Source organism: Engraulis encrasicolus, chromosome 13 (genome assembly GCF_034702125.1).
Source record: "Engraulis encrasicolus isolate BLACKSEA-1 chromosome 13, IST_EnEncr_1.0, whole genome shotgun sequence".
In the NCBI taxonomy this organism is placed as follows: domain Eukaryota; kingdom Metazoa; phylum Chordata; class Actinopteri; order Clupeiformes; family Engraulidae; genus Engraulis; species Engraulis encrasicolus.
This window is the reverse complement of record NC_085869.1, coordinates 20,002,108-20,029,279: the sequence shown is the minus strand read 5'-3', so window position 1 is coordinate 20,029,279 and position 27,172 is coordinate 20,002,108. Positions and strand designations below refer to the sequence as shown.

At 45.1% G+C, this 27,172-nt stretch overlaps 2 protein-coding genes across 4 annotated transcripts in view; one reads left to right on the top strand and one right to left on the bottom strand.

Moving 5' to 3' along the window:
• Positions 1–8,082, bottom strand: part of ppp1r9ala (protein phosphatase 1 regulatory subunit 9A-like A) — a 51,547-nt gene extending 43,465 nt beyond the window's left edge. For all 3 annotated transcript variants that reach the window (XM_063213404.1, XM_063213406.1, XM_063213405.1), the window contains exons 1-2: positions 7,848–8,082; positions 5,196–7,287 (exon numbers count right to left, since the gene is read on the bottom strand). In XM_063213404.1, the coding sequence (XP_063069474.1) occupies positions 5,196–7,142 (1,947 nt within the window). In that variant the 5' untranslated portion in view covers positions 7,143–7,287; positions 7,848–8,082. The remainder of the gene's footprint in view (positions 1–5,195; positions 7,288–7,847) is intronic.
• A 7,663-nt stretch (positions 8,083–15,745) lies between these two features.
• Positions 15,746–27,172, top strand: part of rapgef4a (Rap guanine nucleotide exchange factor 4a) — a 63,476-nt gene continuing 52,049 nt past the window's right edge. Inside the window, exons 1-4 of the mRNA XM_063213403.1 lie at positions 15,746–15,828; positions 20,522–20,664; positions 21,255–21,343; positions 22,332–22,478. Of these exons, the coding sequence (XP_063069473.1) occupies positions 15,746–15,828; positions 20,522–20,664; positions 21,255–21,343; positions 22,332–22,478 (462 nt within the window). The remainder of the gene's footprint in view (positions 15,829–20,521; positions 20,665–21,254; positions 21,344–22,331; positions 22,479–27,172) is intronic.

Sequence of the window (27,172 nt, the reverse complement as noted above, 5' to 3'; positions counted from 1 at the left end):
TGTGTAGAAGGCCCCACAGCACAGCACAGCACAGCACAGCACAGCACAGCACAGCGAAGCACAGCACAGCACAGCACAGCACAGCACAGACGAGAGCGAGTGTTGATTAAGGGATGCATTGAGAGGGCCGGCCAGTCAGGCCAGCTGACAAAGAGTCGCTGTCTTTCTGCCGGGACGGGCGCTCTCTCTCGCTCTCGCTCTCCCTCGTTCTCCCTCCTACGGTCGCAGTCTCAGGTTACTCGGAGACCTAATCCTGTCGGAGGCGTCCGTGTGACCCGGAGCGAGCGAGAACGAGAGCGTCAGCGAGGCAACTTCCTCTCTGAGAGTCAGTGGGATGGGGACAGGACTCTGGCCAGCCACGGAGGTCGGAAACTCACTACCTCTGTGTCTCTGTGTCTCAATCTCTCTCTCTCTGTGTCTGTGTCTCAATCTCTCGCTCTCTCTCTGTGTCTCTGTGTGTCTCTCTCTCCATCTCTCTCTCTCTGCTGTCCGAATGTAATTCCGAAATAGGACCACTTATTGTGTCTGGAGCCAGGAGCATCCTTATCAACAGTGACTTGGCCCATGCACAAAAACATCTTTAGTCTGGCTCAGAACTGGTGAGAAAATTTGAAATCAAGCTGATCCCTGTCATTTTATAAGTGTGTGAGTACAGAACAGTGGTGAAACAGAGCACTTAAGAAAAAGAAAATAAATCAAGACGCCTACTGATCCCATGCATCCTCAATATCATTGAGGATACACCTGTACGATACATCTCGAGCAAGATCAGGACTGGGTGACTTTCTGCTCTCATGTCTCATCATATATCAGAGAGTAATAGCAGCCCAAAAAAAGTTAAAAACAAGATCATCAAGATCAGGTATTAGCAAAATTGTCTTTTCAAACATAGGACTGGGTTCACCGTTTGCAAATCGGTAAATCCCATTCGACTTGTAAAGATGAATCACATTTCACAAGAGAATGCTGTTTACATACGTCAGTGGAAACGCGTAAAAGCAGAGCCATTAAGTCAGGCGAGACATAAACACAAAGCAGATGATGGCGAAACAGGATTCGTGTGTGAGCATATTAGAGTACACAGGGGATCACATTTCAACAGCACTACCCTATATTTTGACACCTCCCAATGCATGTCATGTCGGTGTTAAATGACAGCACTTGCAAAAAAAATGGCAAGCTGATAACTCAACCATAAGCTGCTTGCCGCACCACTAGTTGGCTTGCGGAAGATGCCAAAGAGGAATGTGTTGCAGAAATGCCTGAGTACATGACGGGACAAGAATGCAGTGTTTATGGACACGTTTCTCAACTGAAGAGAGACAACACGCTAAACATCACAGATGTGTTGCATCACAGATAGGGAGACGGGAAGAGAGAGGGAGGATGAGACAGCTAGCCTCACTCACTCACTCATCAAGTCTTCCTTTCAGTGCTCCTCATTGCACTCCTGTAAGAGCTGCCCTGCCCATGATGATAAGGACTTTTGAAGCACGTGTTAATATCACATGTGTTGAGTGCATCCTTCACCAAGCTGCCCAATTAGAGCACTGAAAAACACCAATCACCACAATCCCATGAAAACAGCTGTCTGGCCCTACTGTACCGTGGCTCTAATGGTATAGGGCACCGGGCTACTACGCCGGCGACCCAGGATCGAATCCGGCCCGGGTCATTTGCCATTCTTCCCCGACTCTCTATCTCCCCATTCATTTCCGGTCAAGCTCTTAACTGTCCTGTCTCAAAAAATAATTTGACAACAAAACAAAAAAGGCACAACAAAAATGGCTGTATGCGGTATGCGGTTACTTCATTTAGGTCCATCACTCTGTGGGGTTCAGGCAAAAAAAAGGCCCTCACAGATGGCCAGTGCCATTTTTAGTCCCTGTATCATGACTGCTTCAAAAGGCATTTACACTTGTCCACACTTCAATTAGTCCCTTCATCATGACCAGGGCACTAAATAAACTTCTTTCGTCACCATTCAAAATGGTTTGTAGATGTTAATCTTACTAGCCAAGCTCACACTCACTAATGGGCCAAAGTGGCTAGTGAGTTGGTTTTTCTACCAGCCGAACTGACATTTAAATCAACATTTGGCCGGTGTTAACTTAGAGCCCTGATCACGACTGTGGAACCACTTCCACAGCGACACCATTCCCATTCCCCACCCCCACCACCTTCCCAATCATGCTTAGCCCCTCCATCAGGCTCAGTCACTGGGGCATTGGCCACCTGCTACAGGGCCACAGGGAACATGGCCTGCCTGGGTAAAACAACACTGGCTGTCATGGTTGCCAGAAGAGTCTGATGACTTCCTGCCCAAAAAATGCTCAAAACGGAAAACCCGCCTGGATGCACTAAATCCCACCCAATTCTATTGATTTCTATGGCCAAAAATTGGGCGGGTTTTCCTGCAAAACACTTTTTTTTACCCGTAGACGGCCATCCTAAGTAGCCCAATTGGGCAGGAAACCGCCCAATCTGGCAACACTGCTGGTTGTCCTGTCGGGATGTTGGTGGTGCTGGGGCCATGCATGGGGCTGGGGGCCATACAGCCATTTGTTTTTCCCCGCTCAGCTGCTATGACGATGGGATGTAGCGACAGCAGCCTGCCCCTGCAGCACGGGAGTGTCTTCCTCCACACCCCTTTGAGTTATGTGGAGTGGACCAGTGTCAGTGGCTCGTGTGAAAAAGGGGGTTACAATAATATGCTATATTGTCTCCGTTACCCCTGTTGGGGATAAATAAAGTGTAAACAGCATATAACATGACATTATGTACCTATACTCAGGGGTGCACATAACTGGTACGCAGGTGCGCATGCGCACCAAAAATTAGCAATGCGTACTGCCACCTCGGTCACTACAGCGCACTTGCGTACTGACTATCTCACCAGACTGTTTATGTTGGTGAATGGTCAAACATGTCCAAAAAGAAACAGACAACAGCAGCCTAATCAGTTTCTTTGGAGTTTCGTCAACAGCAAAGAAAATTGAGTCAGAGATTTAAAAAAACAAAACTTTCCGAGAAGTGGCTCCAAGTGCCGTGGCTTGAGGCTAACGATGAGCCGACAGAAATGTAGTGCCAGTCCCTTGAAATGCGGAATCGTTCCGTATGTGGTAGTGAAAGAAGGCGTTCCGTGTTGAACAGGTAAGGGACGCGATGTGTCCCGTTTTCTCATGAATGCCTTAAAAATAGACATGTCACTCGCATATCAACTGTAAATATCTAACGACAGTCAGCGCGAGAGCGACCGAGTTGAGCTCCTGGCTCTCTCCTCCTCCTCATCATTATGGAATTGTGCCGTCTGTTAACTCCCAGAATGGACCCGCACCCCCGTAATTCTCATTGGCAACTCCGATGCATAGAAGTTAAAAACTGAAAGCATGCATCCATGCGCGTGGCTTCTTAAATGCACGCAGTTCCCGGCCAGCTCCACTTCTTAATTTCGTCAGCTTCCTCCCACCATATTCCAAACGGACACCGCATACAAGTTTATTCCCCCTCTGTGCATCAGTTGAGGCATGACGGCGAAATCGGCAAAAACAGATGAAATCCAGACAATAATCACTTAACTTGAAGATTACCTGTACCATATGTAGGCTAATTAAGATTTAAAGAATACCAAACTAACAACACATTTGATTAGGCCACCAGTTGCATTAGCCTTCAAACAACATGTGTCAACGTTCATGGTGATCATGTTTTATCCTTCGACACTGCAGACAGTAGACTTTTTTTTTTTTTTTTTTTTACCGCGGATGAGGTGCGTACCAAAACATATTTGCTGGTGCGCATATGAGTAGCGGCCTAAATAAGTTATGTGCACCCCTGCCTACACTACACCTCAGGGTTAAGGAGGGCTATGGTTAGGTACGCAGTGGAGGTGCGTAATACTGCATGTTGATGCACAACGATACACTAAAGAACAAAACATGAAATAAAGCACTACTGAGAAAAGTGACAGTAAAAATGCAGAATGCTGCAGCAGCCATTGGTTATCGCATTGGCATGGCCTTTAATTAAGAGCAGCTATTGTGTCGCCTCGTTGCCAAACAAGAGGGACGCCAAAACAACAGGAAAACACAACTTGGCCACGGTGGGGAAGCATTTGTTGATGTGTTTAACAACGTGTTGACTCCTAAAGTCGCAGACTCTAAACAATAACAGACAAAAAATAAACTTGAATGGCAACCCTGCGGCATGTGGACAGACCGTACACGAGACATATAATCACTTGTTCAGCCAGAGGCCCGTTTTTGTTACACGAGCCTCCACATTGTCAAAGGCCTGATAATAGCTGCGTGATTCTGAGGCCCATTTCCTCATACCAATGTAGCCCTCTCTCTGTGTATATCTCTCTCTCTCTGTCTGTCTGTCTGTCTCTCTCTCTCTCTCTCTCTCTCTCTCTCTCTCTCTCTCTCTCCCTCCGTCTCTGCCTCTCCGTCTTTCTCTCTCCCTCTCTGTCGCCCACTTTCTCTCGGTCTCTCTGTCTCTCTCTCTCATCCCCTCTTGTTGCCACTCATCCCGGTCGCCAGCGCAATGTCAACAACCACTCCAAAAATACCCCACAGGCTTTTCCACACACAAACCCACCAACGGACACGGCCCTGTGACGCAAACATTCCTGTAGTAAATATGATAAAGCTGTGGCCCAAGACTGGCTACGGGCTCTCAGTCAAGGGGACAGACCTCTTCTTTTGGTTGAAAAGGATCTCCCAAGGCATTCCGCCACACATGACGCTTCCAAAACCTCTGAGCTAATATTTGACGATGCAGGAGTCATAATAACACTAACCGTCCAATAAATAGCCCCCAGCACAATACCAACAACCTCCAGAATATGCGGAAATGCGTTCAGTGAAGGGGAGGGAGATGTGTGATTGTGTCCTGGCTGCTGTTGTGTTCATTAAAGTGGGAAGGCGCAGCTAACAACAAACAGATTTCCTTCATTTGCCTTGCCGAGAGCAACAGCTGAGTGCCGTGAAAAACCACATTGGTACTGTGCATACATGCCATTAGCTATTCATCATCAGTAAATGTACAGGCGTCACACGCACCGTAATGAGCGGGTGGCATCCCCTGAGATTACATGAAAAAAAACAATAACATCTCAACCCCAGGCGGGCTACCATCGCACCTACACAGGACTACTGTGTTGCCAGGCCACAAGAACAACTGGTTCTGCTTACCTTGATTGGACGGGTGGAGAAGCAGACTTTCCGGCGTGGATTGGGGTCCTCTTCATCAGAGAGTCCAGGGGCCTCATCATAGTCTTCATAGGGCTCATCCTCCTCCTCCTGCTCTTCTTCTTCCTCCTCTTCATCTTCCTCAGGCTGGTCTGTATCCTTTGAGTCATCCACAAAAGCGGCGTTCTCGATGCCATACACCACAGGTGAGCTCTTATCTGGGCTTCCGTTCTCCTGCTTGTCCTGTTTGATTCCCTCATCTTCCTCCTTCTCCTGCTGCTGCTGCTCGTCTTCCTCTTCCTCACAGTGGTTACTTGTGTGTCTCGCCATCTCCTTGGTGTCTCTGGGCTCCTCTTTGCCTCCATGTTGGATCTCTGCTGCTGTTGCTGCTTTGCTTCCTGTGGCTGACCCTTTGGTGACCTCCTCCAGTTCCTTTGGAGAGGGAAGTTCTGTCTGTGAGGCTGATCTCAGGGGAGCCTTCACCTCTTTTTGCTCTTTCGATTCTGCAAACACTCCGTCCTCCAACAAGCTCACCTCCTCCTCGTTCTCGTCGCTCTCCGACGACTCGTTCTGGACCACCACCAGCTCCGCACGGACCACCCCGGCTCCAGCTGGGTCCAGCACCGGGGCCTGCTGCTGCTCAGGCAGCTTGTCCCTGGAGGAACTGCGCACCACGTGGCTATCATTCTTGACAGCATCTGCCTTATTGGCCCGGTGAGAGTTGAACAAGCTGCTGCTGCTGCTGCTGCTGCTGGAGTATGACTGAGTGACCTTCTGCTCCTTTGCAGTCGGGCTGGTTGCTGCTTTGACTGTGTCAACGCCAGAGGATGTTTTGGCAACACCCTCACCTGCTGCTGCTGCTGATGATGATGATGATGAGGATGATGCTGATCGCTTGTAAGAGCTTTGGCCGGTTGGTGATGTAGGCTCACTTGGCCCAGTTCTGGATGAGGATGCTTTGTAGGACCCTCCGGTAACAGAAGACACGGTTTTGGATGACACGGGGGTAACAGGAGATGTTGCTTTTTGCCATGCATCAGAAATTGGCGAGGTGGCAGTTTTGTTTGTGCAATCAGCAAGTGGTGACGTTGGCTTGTTTGAATGGTCCCTATCCCTCGCAGATGAAATGGGGGTTGAGCATTGGAGTGGACTCCTAAGTTTCACTGTTGCCTCTGAGTTTTTGCTGGACGCTCTAACAGATTCTTCGCCATCACTGTCAGTCATGAAATTATCAAGCCTCCTAGATATGGGGCCAGCGTTTAATGATAAACGGTTTGCCTGCTTGCTCTCTTCATCCCTTTTCTCATCAGAAGGAGTTTTCACAGGGGAGGTTGGACTGTGCTCGGTTTTGCCACTACTGCCATTTCCCTCAACTGAGCTTGTTGACCTTCTTCCTCCCCTGGTGGTATCCTCAGAAACGCTTCCCTGGGATAGTCTGGCAAAAGATTTGCCTGGTGTAAGCCTTTCAGCTGATGGTGGGTCTTTGACGCCTCTTTCAAAAAGTTTCCTGGTTGACGAGAATTTCTCTGCCAACGCCACTTTGTCAATCTCGGCATCTTCCGTTTTTGGAGTCTTCTCCAAACCATGCGCCTCTGGAGTAGTGGCGGTGCTGCTTGAGTTGAGCTTGTGTGTGCTGCCTGTAGTATATTTTGTGGGGGACACTGGGGATGCCTCGGTTTTCGCTACACTTTTGTTTGCCTCTTGGGTGTCTTGCTGCTGCCCATCCATCTGCAGGAATATATTCTTGATTTTGTTGACCCTGTTCCCAAAGGGTCTCCCCCTCGTGTCCTCCCGGGAGTCGCTGGAACCATTTGCATATGACTTGGGGGCGCCATCGGATTTCGAACCATCAAAAGAGCATTTAATGGCATGGAAGTCAGACTTGTATGCATTTCTATGCGGGGATGCGCTTCTCAGACTCCTCTCTCCTTTGCTCTCCGCCTTGATCATTTTAAAACTTCAGTTTGGAAATGAATGAGCGCCAGTGTTATCCTGCTCCTTTGCTGCCGCTGTCGTTTCCACTCCTAATCATTCAGCGCCATGAATGTGGCTGGACAGCTTTGCGCAGTCCTACTTCAAATCAGACAGCAATCATCTATGGGAGGAAAACAAAAACTTTGTTAGATACTCTTAAATAAGTTTTAACTGAAGTCGGTATAGACTATAGCCTAGTCAGCGACAAACGTTTTCCACGATGCGGGCTATTTTACTACTCGAGGAAGCAGAGATTACAGATCAACCCATCGAGATAGAAAATAGCAGTTAGAGTAACCGATTGCCGTTGTTTAAAACTTGGAGGTCTTCCAGTATCGGTTTAAGCTACTTCTTCCCGGCGAACAGCACATTAGTGTACCCATTTTTCCCCCACAATATTAAGCCCAACTGAAAATCTATTGTTCATTTCGGTCTTCAGTTCAGTCTGCGGATGAGACACTTTGTGTTATAGATGGCTTAAAAGTTCGTTGGGAAGGCGCAATCAATCCAACCCCTCGGTACAGCAAACCTCCAAACCACAATCACTTTGACTATTTGTTTCAAGGTGGACCCAAGATGGTTAAAAAAAACTTTACAGCGTAACTTAGTAGCCTCCTCCTCCACTGTGTGCTTTTTGCGATCGAGTTAAACTAGCAGCAAGGAGACAGCTCAAAAGATTACCTTTACTTCAATTCCATTGTCCTGGAGAGGCGGTCGAGTTTTACTTCTTGCTCACTGAAAGTTATCCTTCCAAACGTATTTTCTTCGCCTTCTCCATTCACCTCGATGGTTTCTCTGTTGTTGAGTACACACACAGGCACACACACTCACTCACGCAGCCTCTCACACACACAGACAGACACACACATCCAAACCTGCCGTACCACTGCGCGCGCCTGCTTCTATCTGGCGCGCAACACGATCAGACAAGGCCGAGCACGCGCACACGAACACATTCCAGGACTACTAGCCCCAACCCCCTTCATGACTACATGGCTGTGCTGCTTCTCCGGAGAATCTGGACATAGCGTGGGAAAGAGGTTCCTTCCAAAGATTTAAGTCTATGATTATAAAGAAATATTGGAAATGGAAACTGGTGTAGCCTAGGCCTATTTGAATAAGTATTTCATTTTTGTCCTAAAGTAGAATATGCATAGCTGACACAGGACTAATAGAATGACAAATATGACCACAAATGCATGCAGTGGTATTAATTACTAATTATTAATTCCACCTAATTCATGAATGTTGTAAGATGACTTGGTTTTATTAATGTATATAGATTTTATTACTTATAACTGCAACATTATGTGCCCTCACTGTAGGCAGAGGGAAAAACTTCAATTGAAGAGGCCACTTGACTGAATGACAGTGAAGTTGAATCAGTTTCAGTGCAACCTATATCAACTGGCTTTAATCAACTTGCCCATTAGCCTACTCTTCAAACAAGATTACCAGATTCAATTGGATTATCCCAGAATGTCACATAACCATGATGATGAACGACTGTATTCACAATCATACTCCAATCAAAACTATCAGTGGCGATGAGCTCCTTTGTTCCTTCAAACGGCTGGGCAGTTTATACAGTTAAAACCCAGCTTTTGTATGGCACAAAGTTGCCTAGATTATGCTTTCAAAGCAACTAGGTCACACAGCTCCGAAGCAATCAGAATAGGATCCACATATCTCTACCCAGGCAACGTGTTCCATTCAAAACTCTGCTCCAATATGAATGTGTCAGTGCTTTGGGCCAGTTGAAAAAGACAGATGAGAGAAACGCACAGAGAAAACATTGGAGCCTTCTGAGAGAGGGCAGTCTTTCATCTTTGCATCTAATCATCTTTGCATAGTAAACTGAAAATATAACCTCCTTTTCTAGAATGGCTCCCTCATGTGTATGGTTGCCCTGAAGTAGTTTTACATTCATCTGAAAATAAATTATATTTCAGATCCAGGTTAAGAGTCTTTTTCTTTCGTGACATCACTTGACAAGTGTGTGGACACATCTTTTATAATCTGTCCTGAAAGAGCCTGAAAACTAGTTCCCTTGGGATTAAAGCCAGGACGAGGAACCTTTTTCACTCAAAAGGGCCACTTCAAATTTAATAAAGTCCTCCAAGGCCCGTGCTATGAACACAAATCAGGATTTGCCCCTGCACTTTAGGCAAATTGAAGGTGGCCATCCTTACAACAGACCCCACCTTCCCTGGATAGGCCTATCCTGAAAATATAACTTAATTGTATTGCAAATATAATTTCTGAGATTGCTTTATAAAACATGCCATATTTCATGTGAAATTGCAAAACATTAAAATTATATCGGTGGTGCTTAGTTGCCATTGGGGGCCATTAGTCCATTTTAAATTTTGGGGGGCGTTGTCGGGCTTATGATGATATCAAGGGGGCGTTGGGAGGCTTGTGATGAGGCCAAGGGGGCGTTTGTTCAAAAAAGGTTGAGAACCACTGGATTAAAGGAAGTGCCATGAGTCAGTGCTGCAACCTGTCAGGGCTTGAAAAACGTTTGCGCTGCAAAGTCAAGGAGGAAACAGCACAGGCCACCCTTTGGCTTTGGGAGTTTTCACGTTGTTGTGTATTTTAATATCATGTATTTTATGGGGACTGGGGGCCTGTTCATATTCTTTCCGGGAGGCATGCAAATATATTTTAATAATATCTGTTTACTTGTCTAAAAGAAGGAAAACACTGCATACTACCTGTTTCCAGCAGGAAACCACACCACTCTACAAAGAACCCACATAATGAAATATTCATGTATTTTCATGGAGTCTGAATTTGACTTGGCATAAAAAGTGCCCACAGATGGTGATCTATTTCTTCCTCGTGTAGTTTGATGTCTGCAGCTTTTGTGTGTGGCCTGGGGGTCGAGCAGCAGTATTCATATTTAATTGTGAGAAACATGAAAAATTAACCCACACTGACATGCTGTGTCTAGCAGGGGCTGGAGGATGGAGAGACAGAGAAGCGAGAGCAAGGGACAAAATGTAGAAATGAAAAAAGACAGAAACAAAGCAGACCCAGAGGGAGGGAGGCGGAGGAAGGAGAGACTTAGAGAGAATTAACAATTAGAAAAAGACAAAACGAAGGAAAGAAACAAAACTGAGACAGAAACAGGGATACATGACATGACGGAGAAATACACAGCAAAGCACTGCCATGTTAATTCAACCCTTAGAGAGTACTCTCGGAACAAATGGAATGTAGAAGATGTTAAATCAACTCTGTAAGTGTTGATCTAACAGTGTATTTTTACTTTGCAGGGGGGGACTGAGAAAGGAAATCTATCTCCAATCCAGTCCAATTAGATAACCTTTCAATTTTTCACTTTGTTGACAGCACGGCCAGTAAAGCCCCCTGTCTGAAATATAGCTCTCACCCTGACTGTGTCTTCATCAGTATATGATCTGCCCCAGCCAGTCATCTATCTTATCTGCCAGTGACACTGTAGATCAACAATCGGCTCCGATCGGGGAAGCATCTTTTACTGACTCAGGCAGTTGAGCAGTTCCGGCCTGGCCTGCCTCGAGGCTTGAGGAGGGGAACGGGAGAGGGAAGCAGAAGTGTTTGGTGATCGTATTTGCACCCCGTATAAGTAGTTTGTTCCACAGGCACTTCCTGTGCTAATCTCCCTCCCCCATCCAATTGCAAGGCATCGTTATCTGATGAGTAGAATTTCATGCTGCTGTTGTTTATAGGGCTGAGTTTCCTATAATGCGTTGTAGTATAGAGGTTATTATAGGTTGTGGCGTGCAGGGCCGATGTCAGCTTTGGCTGGGCCCAGGACAAAGTCATCTGAAAGGGCCCCCCATCCAACACATTCAATGTAATAATGAGGACCCAATGATGGCCCCCCTATTTTCCAAGGGCCCGGGACAACTGACCCCTTTGCCCCCCCTGTCGGCATGCCCGCTGTGCGAGTGAGTTACATAAAATATGTCATCTTCCCATAAACAGTGTATTACTTATTCACAGTTTATCTCAATCTCACTGAAAACATTCTGCAGTGCCTGCACAAAAATGTGACGTTGGCTGGAAAGTCATTTGGTGGATATGGGATTATTGGCTGACACAGAGTAAACACTGAGGCGAAAAGACAACCGGCGTCATGCATTTGTGTGTAGGTCAAACGCAATCAAGTGGCTTTGTCTCCAGCTGCTGGAATTGAAATAGTAGGCAGGGGAGCTCAGCTAACACCCGGGACGTTCATGGAACGTGTGTTGACATGGTTTGACTACTGCAGGTTCATTGGATTATCACCTGGCAACCACGGCAGGGTGCTGAAATGCAGCCACGTGAGAATCTCACTGGGCCTTCCCTCTCCCTCTCTGGAGGCATTGTCAGAATCCCCGTTCCCATAACTACCACTCAGATATTTCTACCCTCCCACATGGATGTCCTCTTAGTTAGTAGACCTCAGACCAGAGGAGGTCAGGGGTAGGACTGCACTGGGGGAGAAATAGGGTCCGGGCACTTTAGGCTTAAAGGGGCCCCTCATAATTAGCGGTGCAGAACTGACTCACCGGTGGGCCGCTATTTTCAGAAATGTAAAAAAATATATTATATAAATATATTATATATATAAAATATATATTTCTGAAAATATGGGCCCACAAGGGTGCAAGGCCCACCGGGAAATGGCCAGTTGCCAGTGGGCCAGTCCAGCCTTGGTCAGGGTCTATATTCCCCTCCACTCTGTAGGAGTATTCATGTCCACAACGTCACGTCCTGACCTGGTGAACCACAACTATGAAAGACAAACGTGGTGTTTCTACAATTATAGCAGTATTGGTTCTTTTTGTGTGCGCTATTAGAATAGGCAACCTTTTAATTTTCATTTTAATTAAGCTCTCCAAGGGCTGTAGAATGAACACAAGCCAGGATTTCCCCCACACTTTTGGCCTATATTGAAGGCGGCCACCTTTACAATAGACCCCATCTTATCTAGGTCCCCTGAAAATATAAATTAATTGTATTCCAAATGTAATTTATAAGACTGCTTTAGGAGGTAGGGGTATTGTTGCGCTCTAGATGTTGCAAAAATTAACTAGGTGCGTGGACCCAAAAGAAGTAGAATATAAAGGTAGGAGCAGGTTCGCACACTAAACAAGACACAAAGGTCAAGCACAAGGAGTTTTTTTATTTGAGCAGGGTAGAGCAGACGTTTCAGGCTGTTGCCATCATCAGTGCTCTCAGTCGCCAGCGAGCACTGAGAGCACTGATGATGGCAACAGCCTAAGACTGCTTTACAAAACATGTCATATTTCATGTGATACTGCAAAACATTATAATTATATGGGGGGCCGGATAAGATGGCGTCATGGGCCGTAGGTTCTCCACCCATGTATTAGAATATTTTCATATTCACATTTGCTTTACAAGTGCACAGTTTCAATAAGGACAATCATTTTCCTGTAAATGCAAGGTGCCTGTGGCTAAAACCTCCTTAACAGCACAATGTACTGTAATCATGTAATGTGCTTTCTAACATCTACAGCAATAAGTGCATTTTGTGTAGGAATAAAAGATGTTTCTCTGGGCCCACCTTTTTGAAAATTCCAGGCTAATACGACCGCTGGTCTACAGTCAAGATTGAGTGAATAGTGTGAGAGGCATTTGACATTGTGAGAGTGTAGATCAGATTTCATAATGGTGGTGACGAGCAGATCTGTGTGTGTGTGAATATACGTTTGAGAGTGGGATTAGGTGGCACTGAATTAGCATTACCAGCTGACAGCTGGATGTACAATGCATGAAATGTACCGGTATATATTCAAGAAACGCAGGCCCAAATATGACCCGGACTTTGCTTTGCTCAGTCCAACATAAAGCCGTCAATACTGATAAATGTTGTGGTGCCATGGATCATTTATGCATTAGAAGAGAGTAACAACAGTCTATTCAATCTTTGTTACAGTAAACTTAACAATAAATCAATGTGTGCCTGCAGTGTATTTTGTGTGATGGACATGTTGTTGTAAATACTGCCACCTGCTGGTGATAATATGGAACAATTTAGGAAATGATGTAGTCTACCTACAGTACTTTTGCTGAGGTAGGGATAGATAGATAGATAGATAGATAGATAGATAGATAGATAGATAGATAGATAGATAGATAGATAGATAGATAGATAGATAGATAGATAGATAGATAGATAGATAGATAGATAGATAGATAGATAGATAGAAAGAAAATAAATGGGCTGTACTTGAGTTGCCATTTTTCGTCAAGACATGGTGTGTGTGTGTGTGTGTGTGTGTGTGTGTGTGTGTGTGTGTGTGTGTGTGTGTGTGTGTGTGTGTGTGTGTGTTTGTGTGTGTGTGTGTGTGTGTGTGTGTGTGTGTGTGTGTGTGTGTGTGTGTGTGTGTGTGTGTGTGTGTGTGTGTGTGTGTGTGTGTAGGGGGGAGTGTGTAGCTGCTTGGAATGCAAATATCGTGCAGCACTCAATTCCTTCGGGGTGCTGAGTGGACATTTTAATGATGTGACTTCACTCGTCTGCTCAATACTCTGATTCTCTCCATCAAGCTCTGCACCTCTGTGTCTGCGAAAGTAGAAGTTTCCCCCTCATGTCTGCGACTGCGAGTGATCACAGGTAGACTACTTAGAGCATATAAACTGAGCGTGGAGCCTGCCTGTCCTTTTGAGACTGACACTCACAGTCAGTTTGGCTGACATGCCGGCCAACATCCTGCACCGCAGGCCTTTTTAGGTATCATTAAAATCACAATGGGACTGTATAGTACATATATCATCATGACTGGAGTAAGAGCAGATAACCAGATAACCAACATATGTGGACAAATGGGTCAGTTGTGCAGGGCCGGGTCTAGGGAAAGGGGGCGTACGTTTGGACAGGGGGCCCTTTCAGATTATTTTGTCCCGGGTTCGGTCAAAGCTGCCAGTGGTCCTGCATATAACTACTATTATACCACTGGTTAAATTGGCTTCTGTGCAGAGGGGGTGCCCTTCTTTAGTCACAGTGGTCAATATTTTACTGTTCTTTGAATTGTATAGAAGAGGGAGCTCAGCTCCTGCTGGCTGCATTTGCAGAGGTGATGAGGTGGTAGAACTGAGGTACGGTACAGTGGGCCCCAAACCAATTTAAATTCTGACTACCGCCAACAAAAAGTATATAAATATATAAAAACTATAACTACTCTTCAGGGGCGGCCTCCACACCCTAGGTATAGTGTTTCAAACTAATGGGGATGTCTTCTTGGTTGTTATGGCAACTGTGGTATGGCAGGCTTTGTTACAGGGCAGTTTCCTACGACAGTGTATGAGGGAAAAGCCATGAAGAAATGTAAGTATGTTATTTATTTATTTAAGATATAGGCCTATGTAATATGTATCATAGATTTATTTGGCATACTGCAAATAGTTAAACCATGTAGCCAAGTCTCGTAGGCTACAACTTGCATCCACAGGCTACAGACTGATTAACTAGCCTACTTGATTGTATCGATAGAGGAAGAAATTGAATGTTATGCTATGCTATGTTATTATACAAATAATGGGCCTATGTGTTCACAAAAGTAAATGACTGAGTCTACACATCACTAATGTGCAGATAGCAAATTCATCCTTTGTTAGTCTGTCTGTTGCTTTCAATCTGAGTGAATGAGACCTACAAATCAGTTGAATTCACTCTTATGTTCATTCAAATAGGCTACTGTACATATTTAGTTTCCAGAACAGATTTAGTAGGCTACTTTATGACATTTTATTGCTTTTATTTATTGCCAAGTATGTTGCCAATAATTACTGACAGATCATCACATGTGCCGAGCAAACAAAATAAATGTAGGCCTAATTGGCCCTGAACCAAATCTATGGCCTAGGCTAAACTACAGTCTAGACCAGCCATAACACTGGAGTCACACGAGGAGGGAAATTGTGCTGAACTCACAGACCTACTCTCTGACTGCGGTATACAACAGTAGAGCGAAAAAAAGCTACTTGCTTCTTTTCCACCCACTCAGCTGTCAGTATGGCGCCTGGTGCACGACGCTTGATCCTCAATCCTTCAATCTTCCCACCATTTACTGTAGTCGTATGTGCGTTCTGAAACACAGGCGCGCGGGTGGGCGCACGTGCACATGAGACACACACTATGATGAGTCAGGTTTTTTTTAACCTTAGCATAACAAATTCTCAAGTTCACTGAAATGACAAAACTTGATTGACTACTGCACTGTGAAGAACATATTAACCATTCTCTTTCTTCTTATCTGGGGAGAGTGCTATCTTACCCTCAAGCCAAACATAACGCGTCGTTCTTCATCTCATAATAGGCAACCACATTGTTGGTAGCCTATGGCTTGAGCATTTCACAAAATTGAAATTTCGACTTTGATGTGACATATAGTATGGTAGCCTGTGGGATGGTGGACCGCCTACCTAACGCATCTGACGATGCGAGTTTTTTTCTGACCGACACGGGAGGTGCACTTCTTCTGGAGCAGGCGTCAGGTGACAGCCATGAGTTGAAGTTCGGCTGTGGAGAGGAGCATCCCATTAACAAGTGATGTGAATCGTGCCCAGAATTCTGTGGGTCCATGATCTCGCCAAAGATGGTAGCGGCACACACTTCCAGCCATTCTTCTGCCTCAGCAGAATGGATTGTTTGCCTCGATAAAAGGTAAGTTAGCAGTTCTTTCCTCGGCGTGAAAGTCAGCAGTATACGTTATTTTCTGGTTACGACCGATGGAACAGGAGTGACTTTATTTATTTTTCTGTGGCATGCGACTCAATGGCTCAACCTGTATTTAGCTAGAAAAGTCGCGTAGCTATTGTGTGTGTAGAATAAACCGAAATGATAACGTGACTACGCGAGTATGTTTTGGTGACACATTAAGAAGTGATTTCGTGTTGTGCTGCACATCATCCTTTGGAGGTGCCGCGCCAGACAGCTTCCCTAAATAATATGAACTGTAAAACATACATGGTGCAGAGAGTGTCTTTGCACCAGCAGTAGCCTCTATTCCCCCATGGACTGGGCGACATTTAGAGGTGAAACAAACGGGACGAGAAAGGCGATACTGATAAAGAGAGCGAATGTCACCTGGAGGAGAGAGAGACTGAACCGCACCACACTGCAGCCCAGAGTGGTAGGGCTACGACGGCACAGTCACAGGAGGTTTCCCACATTTGTTACGGTCATTTGTGTTCAGAATTGCGGTGTCCCAACACAGCCTGGGTAGCTCTACCGTTTTGAGAGGAGAGTCTGCTGACACCGTCCTCAGGTCGGCTCCGTAATGAACGGGGCGTTAAATTTATTGGCACTGCCTGCTCCCCAAGGCAGGTGTAAGTCCGGTCGGTGACTGCCAACTGCATCTCCTGGTGTCAGGAAAACATATTGTGTGATTGCTGTGGGGGACACGGATGGTACATTACTTGCCAACTGTTATACAGAATATGGAGGAAAAAAACCCAAATAGTATGTCTAGTAATTGACCTGAAAAGCAGCACTGGGTCCACAAAATATCTACAGTTCATCACATAACAGAATTGCAGCAATGATTATGTGGGATATGACTTCCATAGTCAGGGCCAATAGGGTTTCCCATACTATATTAATGATGTATACAGGGTTCCCACTGTGACTCAATGGAGTCATATACAGGCGTGTGCGCATCAAGGATTAATGGGATCACCTGCCCCTGGGTCGATATTCTTGCACATTTATTACAAGTCTCCTCCGCACATGGGGCTATGATGTCAACATTAACTGTTAATAGATGTGTACAATTAGTTCCCCCATGAAGTGTGTAACAGTCAGCTGAATCTGGGTGCGTACACTTATCTCCAAGTGGTTTGACATAGGGGCCACTCCATATAGGATATTTACACAGTCAGGTCTCAGACTATGCTAACCCACTGGCTGTTTCCCACAGACTGAGTAGCGTAATGTGATAATGTGGGCAAAAACATTGGCCCCTCTGTTTTTACATTGAAACACTGAAACCATGTAACTACTAAATACCAAAGTCACAGAATACATTCTTTTCACTGTTTGAAAAAAGCAAATGTGAAACTCTTAACATAGTTGGAAGGATGTGTTGTTGTTTTTCAGCAGTGTTTTTGTGTGTGCTTTTGGGCGGGCAGCACACTTGTCAGTCCTGCTCTGCAGAAGAGCAATGCTACTAGCCTCTAGGTGCAGAAAAAAAGATATGTCTGGGAGATTAGGACTGAGCTCAGAGATGAAACGAGGCCGAGAGCTCTGTCACTGGCTCTGTCACTGCCTTTGAAGAAGCCCCTCTGGTCTGGTGGGCCTCTGCCTGAAGACGCAGGCTGCTGAGCAGTAGCCTGATTATCATCGACTTTCAAATCTCTTCGAGACTGACCAAGGTCTGACCAAGAGCATAACAACTAGCATTTCCCAAAAGGCATGGTTGACCAGCCTCCCTTGGTTTGCTAATGGTTGTTTGCTTCCCGACAAAGTGGGAGGAGTTCCCGATTTTTCAGGATCTCAGAAACGATATGTGTATTGCTCTCGGACTAGCAAACGCTGAAGGTGTTGCGTCATAAGGAGGGCACAGCCTGGCTAACTGAGCAGGGGAGTAGCAGCACATTTTGGGCCCTATGTACAATCAGCTCCAAATGGACCCCCCAGCCAGTATCTTCATGAACTGGACTGCGTGTGGGCCCCCTTCATATACATGAGGTCCTGGTGCCTCACATTTTACCCCCCTGAACGACACCCCTGCCACTGAGTCACACGAAAGCTGAGCTGCCTGGAGATAGGGTGAAGACTGCAGACCAAGACTGTCCAGTGCTGAAATAAAAAAACAAAAAAAAACACACACACACACACACACACACACACACACACACACACACACACACACACACACACACACACACACACACACACACACACACACACAACTTCTGCAGTCCCCTTTGGATGTTGAGAGAGAGAGAGAGATTTGAGAGAGAGAGAGAGAGAGAGAGAGAGAGAGAGAGAGAGATTGAGAGAGAGAAAGGAGTTGCCGCTGACACCGAGGAGGCAGAGCGAGAGAGAGGACAGCTGGGAGGCTATGGTGATTTTGAACTGAAGCACTGAGGGGAATGACTGAATCAGAAAATCTGCACCAGCAGAAAACGGGGATCATAAGAGTTTGTGTTTGAGACTGAGGAGTAAGAAAGACAGAGATAAAAAAGGAGAGAGTAAGAGAGAATGAGAAAGAGAGAAAGAAAGAAAGAAAGAAAGAAAGAAAGAAAGAAAATGTGAGATGAGGGAGAGAGAAATGGACAGAGAGGTCGGTACTGCAAGTGTGCAGAGGAGATAAAGATAACTAGATGTGCAGAGAGAGAGAGAGACAGAGACGGAGAGATTTTTTGATGTAGCCTCATGTACGTAAGAAGAGGTCCAAAGTGCACTCGGACAGGCTGCTTGAAGCTGGAGAGCTCTGTGTCACGGTCTCGACCGCCCGGCCTGTTTGCACAGTATCCTGTGTTTACCCAGTGCAGGATAAAAGGCTTGATTCTGGAGGGACTTACCTGGAAATAACCAGACCTCCCGGCCTTATCCAAAAAGGGGCTTATGGTGGTTAGTTAGAAACAGGCTCCGCGGGTGCTAAGCAGGCACTTTTGTCACCACACACACATCATTTTGTCAGGTCTTATCTGGTCCTGTGTGGTTGGTAAAAATAGATCCGCAGCATGAAATATTAAACATAACCTCTGCCACTGATGAATAAGCCTGTTCAAAATGAGGAGATAATGCACGGCCATGGCCCCAGGCTTAAAAGCGGTGTTCCTTATCTCCAAATGAGTGTATCTCTGTTTTCCAAAGTAGATGTACGTGTGCAATTATCCCCACGAGTGTCCTATGAGATGGTCTCTATCAATTTGGGTCTGCTAATGTAGTTTAAGTGGATATACTTTTTCGTGCCATTCTGTCTGTTGTTCTGTGGGCCAGTTGTGTAACAGGTAATTACAGTGTATGACGCATTGGCCTTTTTGTCGCTGGGGTTCTGCAGCTTCCCATAGCCACAGGTTTATGGCAGAACATGACGTATGGTATTTCAGTGTTTACCACAGATTTTGTTAGTCAAGGTGGGTGGGGTGTTAGCCAGCATGAAATAGATGTGACCAGGGCCCTAAATTAACATTTTTCACCACCAGCCAAAATGGCTAGTGGATGTTGATCTCACTAGCCAAACACACACTCGCTTATGGATCAAAGAGGCTAGTAAGTTGGTCTTTTCTACCAGCCAAACTGAAATTTCACCATCATGTGGCTGATGTTAATTTAGAGCCCTGGATGTGACTATCATCATTTTTACAAATTATGTTATGGAGTTACATAACGAAGCAAAATATAAAAATTACTAGAATACATAGCTCATACATTTTTGTTGTTGTGGAAAAGCCACTTTAGAAATTATCTTTGTAATACAAAATTGTTATCTTTTCAGAGGAGCTAGCTGGTCAAGGTTGGAGATGTTTGTCAAGGTGGCTCCCATAAACATAATGATCTGGGGGAAACCCTGTATTTGTGCTTATGATGTATTTGAAAGCTAGTTTGCAATGAATCAATTCTTTTAGAAGTTTTAAAATGCATCACTGGACATATTTGGTTAGAAATGTTATATACAAGTGGTGGGAATTTTATGGAATATATACATTGATTTTTGAAACAGTCTAGAAATTCAGTATATGGGGGCGCTGTGGCGCAGCGCACTAATCATGTCATTTGTGTGTGTGTGTGTGTGTGTGTGTGTGTTTGTGTGTGTGCTATACCGTATATTATAAGTGCTGTAAAAGAAATTGGCACTGAAAAATCACCGGAAACCCATAATTATGCATGACTCATAGACTGCAAGCATAATATTTCTCTGGCAGAGCAGTAGAATCTTGGACTAGAGTTATCACAGTGGCAGAAAAAAACATTAAGTACAGAGGGACATTGATCATAGAATGAAAGCAAAAACAAATCACAGAGAACTTTTGTAAAGCCCAGTATTTTTCTGTTATCTGCTAGGCTCTGCTGGTTTGCTTTTTTAACCCTCTGATAAAGTTGCCTCAGCACACCAACAGCCCTCCTAGTCTGATATGCAGCCTATCCATTAGCACAGCCACTCTCTCATACATTTGCACATTTTCAATAGAGAAAAACTCTTCTCTTTCGCTGGCCAGAAAACCCTGTCGTGCAGGGTGTTGCTGTAGCAACAGAGCTTACAGTACATCAAACAAGAGAATAGTGTGAAAAGAGAAGAAAGACAGTGGGCACACTCATATTCTCTTCTAATAAAGGAGACCGTTACTGTGGTAAACAACTCGTGCTTAATAGACAGAAATGTGTTGTTTTCTTTCTTCTTGTCCAGACCGACCGAGCGCTCAGGGGAGGATGTGGACATCATCCTGGCCCGCCTGAAGAATGTGAAAGGCTTCGAGAGGTTCAACCCCAGGCTCCTGCAGGAGATATGCCTGTGTGGATTTTACGAATGTCTGGAGAAGGGAATCACATGTAGGTCATGCATTACAATTGTACCATTTTTTTATAATAAGCCCCCAAAATCAGAGGGATTGCATTATTAGTCATGGGCAGTCATGGGTAAGCGGTTAGGGTGTCAGACTTGTAGCCCAAAGGTTGCCGGTTCGACTCCCAACCCGCCAGGTTGGTGGGGGGAGTAATTGACCAGTGCTCTCCCCCATCCTCCTCCATGACTGATGTACCCTGAGCATGTTACCGTCCTGCCATACTGCTCCCTTGGGGCGTCATTGAGGGCTGCCCCCTTGCACTGGTGAGGCATAAATGCAATTTTGTTGTGTGCAGTGTCCAGTGTTCACTTGTGCTGTACAGTGCTGTGTCACAATGACAATGGAAGTGGGAGTTTCCCAGTTGGGCTTTCACTTGTCTTTTCACATACTATATGCGCCTTCCACAAGGGCTTTCACTTCACTTCACTTCACTAGTACACCTGTTGAAATGAAATGTCAGCAGTTTGCCTTTCCTGTGAACCATAATAGACAGCATAGGGCACTGGTGTAGGCAGGTACAGGTGTAAACACAAAGCCATTTCTTACAGTTAACCCTGTGTTGTCTTGTTATCGCAGTGTACAGGCAAGGCGACATCGGGACCAGCTGGTATGCTGTTTTATCGGGATCTCTGGATGTCAAAGTCTCGGAAACGGCCAATCACCAGGTATTGGCCTTTAAGATGCATATACTGCATGCAGACTACATGAAGAGCCATTACAGTAGATGCATGCCATTTAGGCTTACATACAATGTGTCCAAGACACTGTTAAGTATTAATATCTGATATAGTTCATGCTGCACATTTGCTGATTTGAGCCATGCAAAATCCTATAGGATGTGGCAGAAATGTTGCAATGTGTGGTCCCCATTAACCTGATTAAAATGATGCAATATGATGTAATATAAGCATTGCTTTGATATTTGTGTATGTCTCTAACCCTCACTGTATGAAGTCAAATGAATTATTTGTTTGTAGTCCGGGCCAAATAGTGTGACAAATCTTGATGGGCATGTGAACACAGATTTGTTCTTAAGCTAATTTGTGTGGCTCTGTGTCTCATAAGCGCTTGACAGTGATTTGCTGCCCCGGAGACCTTAGGGACCTTTTAGCGTTATTGTGGCTGTCTAGCACACATCTACACTGCTGCAGAGTCCAGGGATTACAGAGAGAGAGAGAGAGCGAGAGAGAGAGTGTGTGTGTGTGTGTGTGTGTGTGTGTGTGTGTGTGTGTGTGTGTGTGTGTGTGTGGTGCTTGTGTGTGTGTGTGTGTGTGTGTGGTGCTTGTGTGTGTGTGTGTGTGTGTGTGTGTGTGTGTGTGTGTGTGTGTGTGTGTGTGTGTGTGTGTGTGTGTGTGTGTGTGTGTGTGTGTGTGTGTGTGTGTGTGTGTGTGTGTGTGTGTGCTTGTGTGTGAGAGAGCTCTATATTCGGCAGAGGATATCACAACAACTGTGCCATACCCTCTTTCTTTGTCACATTCTGAATTGAGTGAATGTAACCTGATTAAAACGTGTCCTCACCACTGTCATCCTCTTCCACCTCCTCCACCTCCCGCTCCCTCCTTCCCTTCCTCTCTGCCCTAAATTCTTCCCATGTATCTTGTCTTTGGTCTTTTTTTTTCTAAGTCTCTCTCTACTTTTTTTCCGTCTTCAAAGGATGCGGTGACAATCTGTAGCCTGGGCATTGGCACTGCGTTTGGGGAGTCCATCTTGGACAACACCCCCAGGCATGCCACCATCGTGACCCGCGAGGTGAGCGAGCTGCTACGCATCGAGCAGAGGGAGTTCAAAGCCCTGTGGGAGGTGAGCACATACTATATAGTAGCTAGCTACTCCTTCTACAGTGTTACACATACTACACTTTACTACACTACACTACTACAGTGTTATAACATGACTATACTTAACTACACTACACTACACTACACTACACTACACTACACTACACTACACTACACTACACTACACTACACTACACTACACTACACTACACTACACCCTGTGGGAGGTGAGCACATAGCTACTACTACAGTGTCACACATAGGCCTACTGCCACTATACTATACTGTAATATACTGTGACACATCAAATTTCAAGTCTCATTACGCTATAATATATTTCAATGGTGTATGTGGGCCAACTGTAATAGACATTCGAAACGATCTCGCGGACTGAATTAAATGATTCTGCGGTCCACATTTGCCCCCCGGGCCTGAGTTTGACATCCCTGGTGTATGGGTTAGCAGAGAGAGTTCAAGGCCCTGAGGTGAGCACATAATAGTATAGCACACTACCACTATACTTCACTGTCCTATACTGTACTATACTGTCTTATACTATACTATACTATACTATACTATACTATACTATACTATACTATACTATACTATGCTATGCTATACTATACTGCCCTAAAATGGTGAAGTGCAGTAACTGCATACATGAAAATGGTCTTCATGTTCAGTTTCATGCTGTATATCTATGCCGGGTGAGCAGAAGGTCTTCAAGGCCCTGTGGGATGTGAGAAGAGGAGAGTCCAAGGAGGGTTCGCAGGGAAACACTTCAGCTCACAGTACATTTTGCAGTGTTACGTAATTTAACACCTAGAGGGTCAAATGTAACACACCTACAGTTGAATCTATTGCCTCTTTTCCACTGCCAGTTTTCTGGTAGGCCTACAGCTCGACACGGCGCGACTGAGCCGACACTTTTTGCTTTTCGAATAGGCACGACACTGCTCAATCGTAAAGCAAAAAGTGGCGGTCGAGTCGCGCTGTGTCAAGCTGTAGGCCTACCAGAAAAGCGGCAGTGGAAAAGAGGCATATGTGACCATTCCATGAGTAATCATTATATTAAAATTGATAATTAAGATAACATATTTCAGTTCATACAGTTCTTACCAAATATTACAATTGCTTTTGTAGTATTATGTGTGCACATACAATTGTAGTTGTGCAGGCTTGTAGTCAGTGGCCACTGGGCACATGGATTCCTAGTCAGGGTTTGAGCTTGATTTCTTTATTATTACATATTAGCAGTCGTTTCCTGCTATTTCCGATTTATTTTATTATCGTCATTATCTTTTATCATTGTCTGAGTTTCTCCAAGATATTTCTTCTGTAGTGATATGTCATGAATCTGTATTATTACATTTTCTCAAAGTTCAATACACACGCGTTAGCTGCAAAAATTGGTTAATCAAAAACAAGCCTTCAAGCGGCAATGATGTACAGTTCAGTACGCATCCAATACTTTTCCCTTATTGACCTCATATTTCAGATTTCTAGACAGCCCTAATTGTTGCGTTGAGCTGAAAGGGATGTGGGAGTAAAATGCTCTTCAAAGTGGTGTTCTTCAAAAGGCATAGTTAATCAGATAGCCCACTAGAGGGCAGTGTGATGTAAAAGAGAACAGTCTGAAGTCCCACTCAACATGAAGGCTGGTTGTTGCCAGTGGCAAAGACTGAAATGCAGTGTCTCATTTCTAGGGAAACATTATTACCACTTTCCATTCAAGAAGTTATGAAGTGCAGTTTGAGGACAAAGATATAGCAAAATGGGTAACTGCAATGCAAAGGAAAAAGATGCAGTCCTAAGACTTGATTATTTATTGTACTGTCCAGTAACAAAATGTAGCATGAGCTTTTGCTTTGATATAATACTGTGACATTTGCAGACTTTGTTGCAGGGTATAGTGTCTCTTTATTACAGCAGCATAATTTATACTGTGGTGTTCATGGGTGGATCAAGCATTTCGCCTGGAATCTCAGTGGAATCATTGAGTTTATGTGGTGGTCACATCCAGTTAAAAGGTTTGTGGTTACTCTTTCCTAAAAGGAAGGTTGTGTGCAGTTCCATTATGCAATCACATTTCCCACTGGGCATTGATTGTCATTCTACGGTATTTTGGTTTGTTTACACAAACAAGGAAACGTTGACAGTCGGAGTTGGGAGAGTTCTGGGCCCAGGGTGCATTTGGGGTCGCGGCGTCCGAGAGCAGAGAGAGCGGATTGGGAATATTCCGTTGACGGGCGGGCGGGGGCAGGCGGGCAGGCGGGCAGGCGGCCGGGCGGGGGCAGGCGGGCAGACGGGCGGGCGGGGGGGGGGGGGGGGGGGGGGGGGGGGGGCAGGCGCGGTAGCGGGCGGGTGGCAGGAAGGCGCAGCAGAGGGCCTAAGGAGGTGACAGAGTGTCTGCCGAATCCCGCTGCCCTGATGGAGACAACACTGCGGTTTCCTGCCCCAGAGAGTTCATTTCCTCTGGGATGCGGAGGTGGGTGATTTGGGGAGCGAGGGAGGGGAGGAGTTGGCCGAGGCGAGTTGCATTGGTTAAGTTATGTATAAGGCCTCTGGTTTTAATATGTGAGTTGTTGAGTGATGGACTGTGTGTCTGTTGCCAGCAAGTTCCCACGTGTGCCATGTAAGGCCATAGGTCTCTGACACTCAACTATACTCTCCATTTAGTGGTGTCCACGCAACCCAAGTGTGTGTGTGTGTGTGTGTGTGTGTGTGTGTGTGTGTGTGTGTGTGTGTGTGTGTGTGTGTGTGTGTGTGTGTGTGTGTGTGTGTGCGTGTGTGTGTGTGTGTGTGTGTGTGTGTGTCCGTGCGTGCGTGCGTGCGTGCGTGCGTGCGTGCGTGCGTGTGTCTGCATGTGTATCTGCATGTTATGTCTTTTCATGCTCATTGGGGTAGGGAGCTTTGAAGTATTTTTTTTGCCCAAGGCTTCAGTCAGAGGGCTTTGTGACAGCCAGTTAGATTTGATTTATTATCTGTGTGTGGTGAGGAGGAAGTTGAGGATGAGGATGAGGATGAGGATGAATAGAATGTAGACATTAGAAAGCTGCAGTGTCTGGCAAAGAAATAGTTGAGATGTATTTTCTGTACACAGAATGTTCTGACGTAAAAGGTTACATTTCTATTATCGTTCAGTTTTTGCAGTCATATACTGTATCATACTGTATGCCACTGTTAAATCTTCTTCCTAAAAATATATACCTTTTTTATTATTTATTATTTTTATTAAATTTTATACCTTTATTTCATAGGACAGTTGGAGGTCGTGACAGGAAGTGAGTGGGAGAGAGAGATGGGGGAGGATCGGGAAATGACCTCAGTCCGGAATCGAACCCGGATCCCCGGCGTGACAGTGCAGTGCCCTACCGTTTGAGCCAAGGCAGGGCCAGGGCTAAATCTTCTAACTCGCATTCGTCGGCACCATGTCTGCATTCAGGGTTTTTCAGTGTAGAATTCGCTTTCGTGAGATGTGTATAAATAACCCTTAATGTCAGCAGAGCGCTGTAAATACTGTACCTGTACCTTTGCCTCTGGCTTTTGCAATAGCCAGAACAGCTTGGAGACTCCAGAAGCCATTTGTATTTACCGCAACTGTTGTCCACAGCTTATTCGTGGCAGTCAGTCTGCCAAACCCACCTCCATTTAATCACATTTGCTGCTGTTCCCTGGCACAATTTGCTCTCTGAAAATGAACCTTAACGGCTGTAAATGACACGAGAAGTCACTGGATATGAGATTTAGGTAACACTTTATTTTAGGGTTATATCTATTAGCACTAATACATACAAAGAGCATGTATAAATAACTTGTAAGGCATGTACTAAGCAAAATCAAACATTTATTAGGCATGAATCCGCAAATGTCTTGTTCATGCACAGTAAGGGATTTATTACCAATTTAACCTTAGTAAGGACCTAGTAAACCTTAGTTTTTGCTTAGTACAAGCCTTACAAGTTACTTATGCAGGCATTAACATTGTATGTATTAGTGCTAATAGATGTATCCCTAAAATAAAGTGTTACCGAGAGAGATTTATTACTATCAAAGTGCCAAAGAATAATTTTGTTGTGGCCACTGTCATGTGTTTGAAATAGGTCCACCAAGTATATTTTCCTGAGCCATAATGTGTGTGGTCTGTGCATGTCAGAGAGGCATGCAACTTATGTGGTATTGTCTAAAGCACTTGGTTTTTCCACCCAATTTCTCCTAAATGGAGAGTGATTTCTATAAGGATTTTTTCAAGGCAGTGTTAGAATGTCTGTATTCCCCACATTCATAAAATACCTAGAAATTTGGAGTGCAAGATAGGAATTCGGAGGCACCCAGAATTGCAATGTTCATACTGTAGTTATTTGGCTACAATGCCTACGCTTTTCTGCCTATGGCCTTCTTCAGGGCGTATTCCAGGGGTGCGCCATGAAGAAGGGCATATAGGTCGAAACTCGTAGATGACGTAGGGAACTTAATACAATATCAAAATTGCTATCTTGAGTGCCTCAGAATTACTATTCATGTCCACTCTCTCACTTTGACATGGAACAACACTGTGTTCATGTAATTTCATCAGTTGAGAAGGAAGATCATGCATATCCCAGGCTACGGTGCAGGCCAAAGGCTGATTTAAGTTTTAGAGTGAAGAGTCTGCACACTTGAAATCCTTTGTTTGTGTTATATTCCATGGCAGAGCATTGAATAAAATATGTTCTG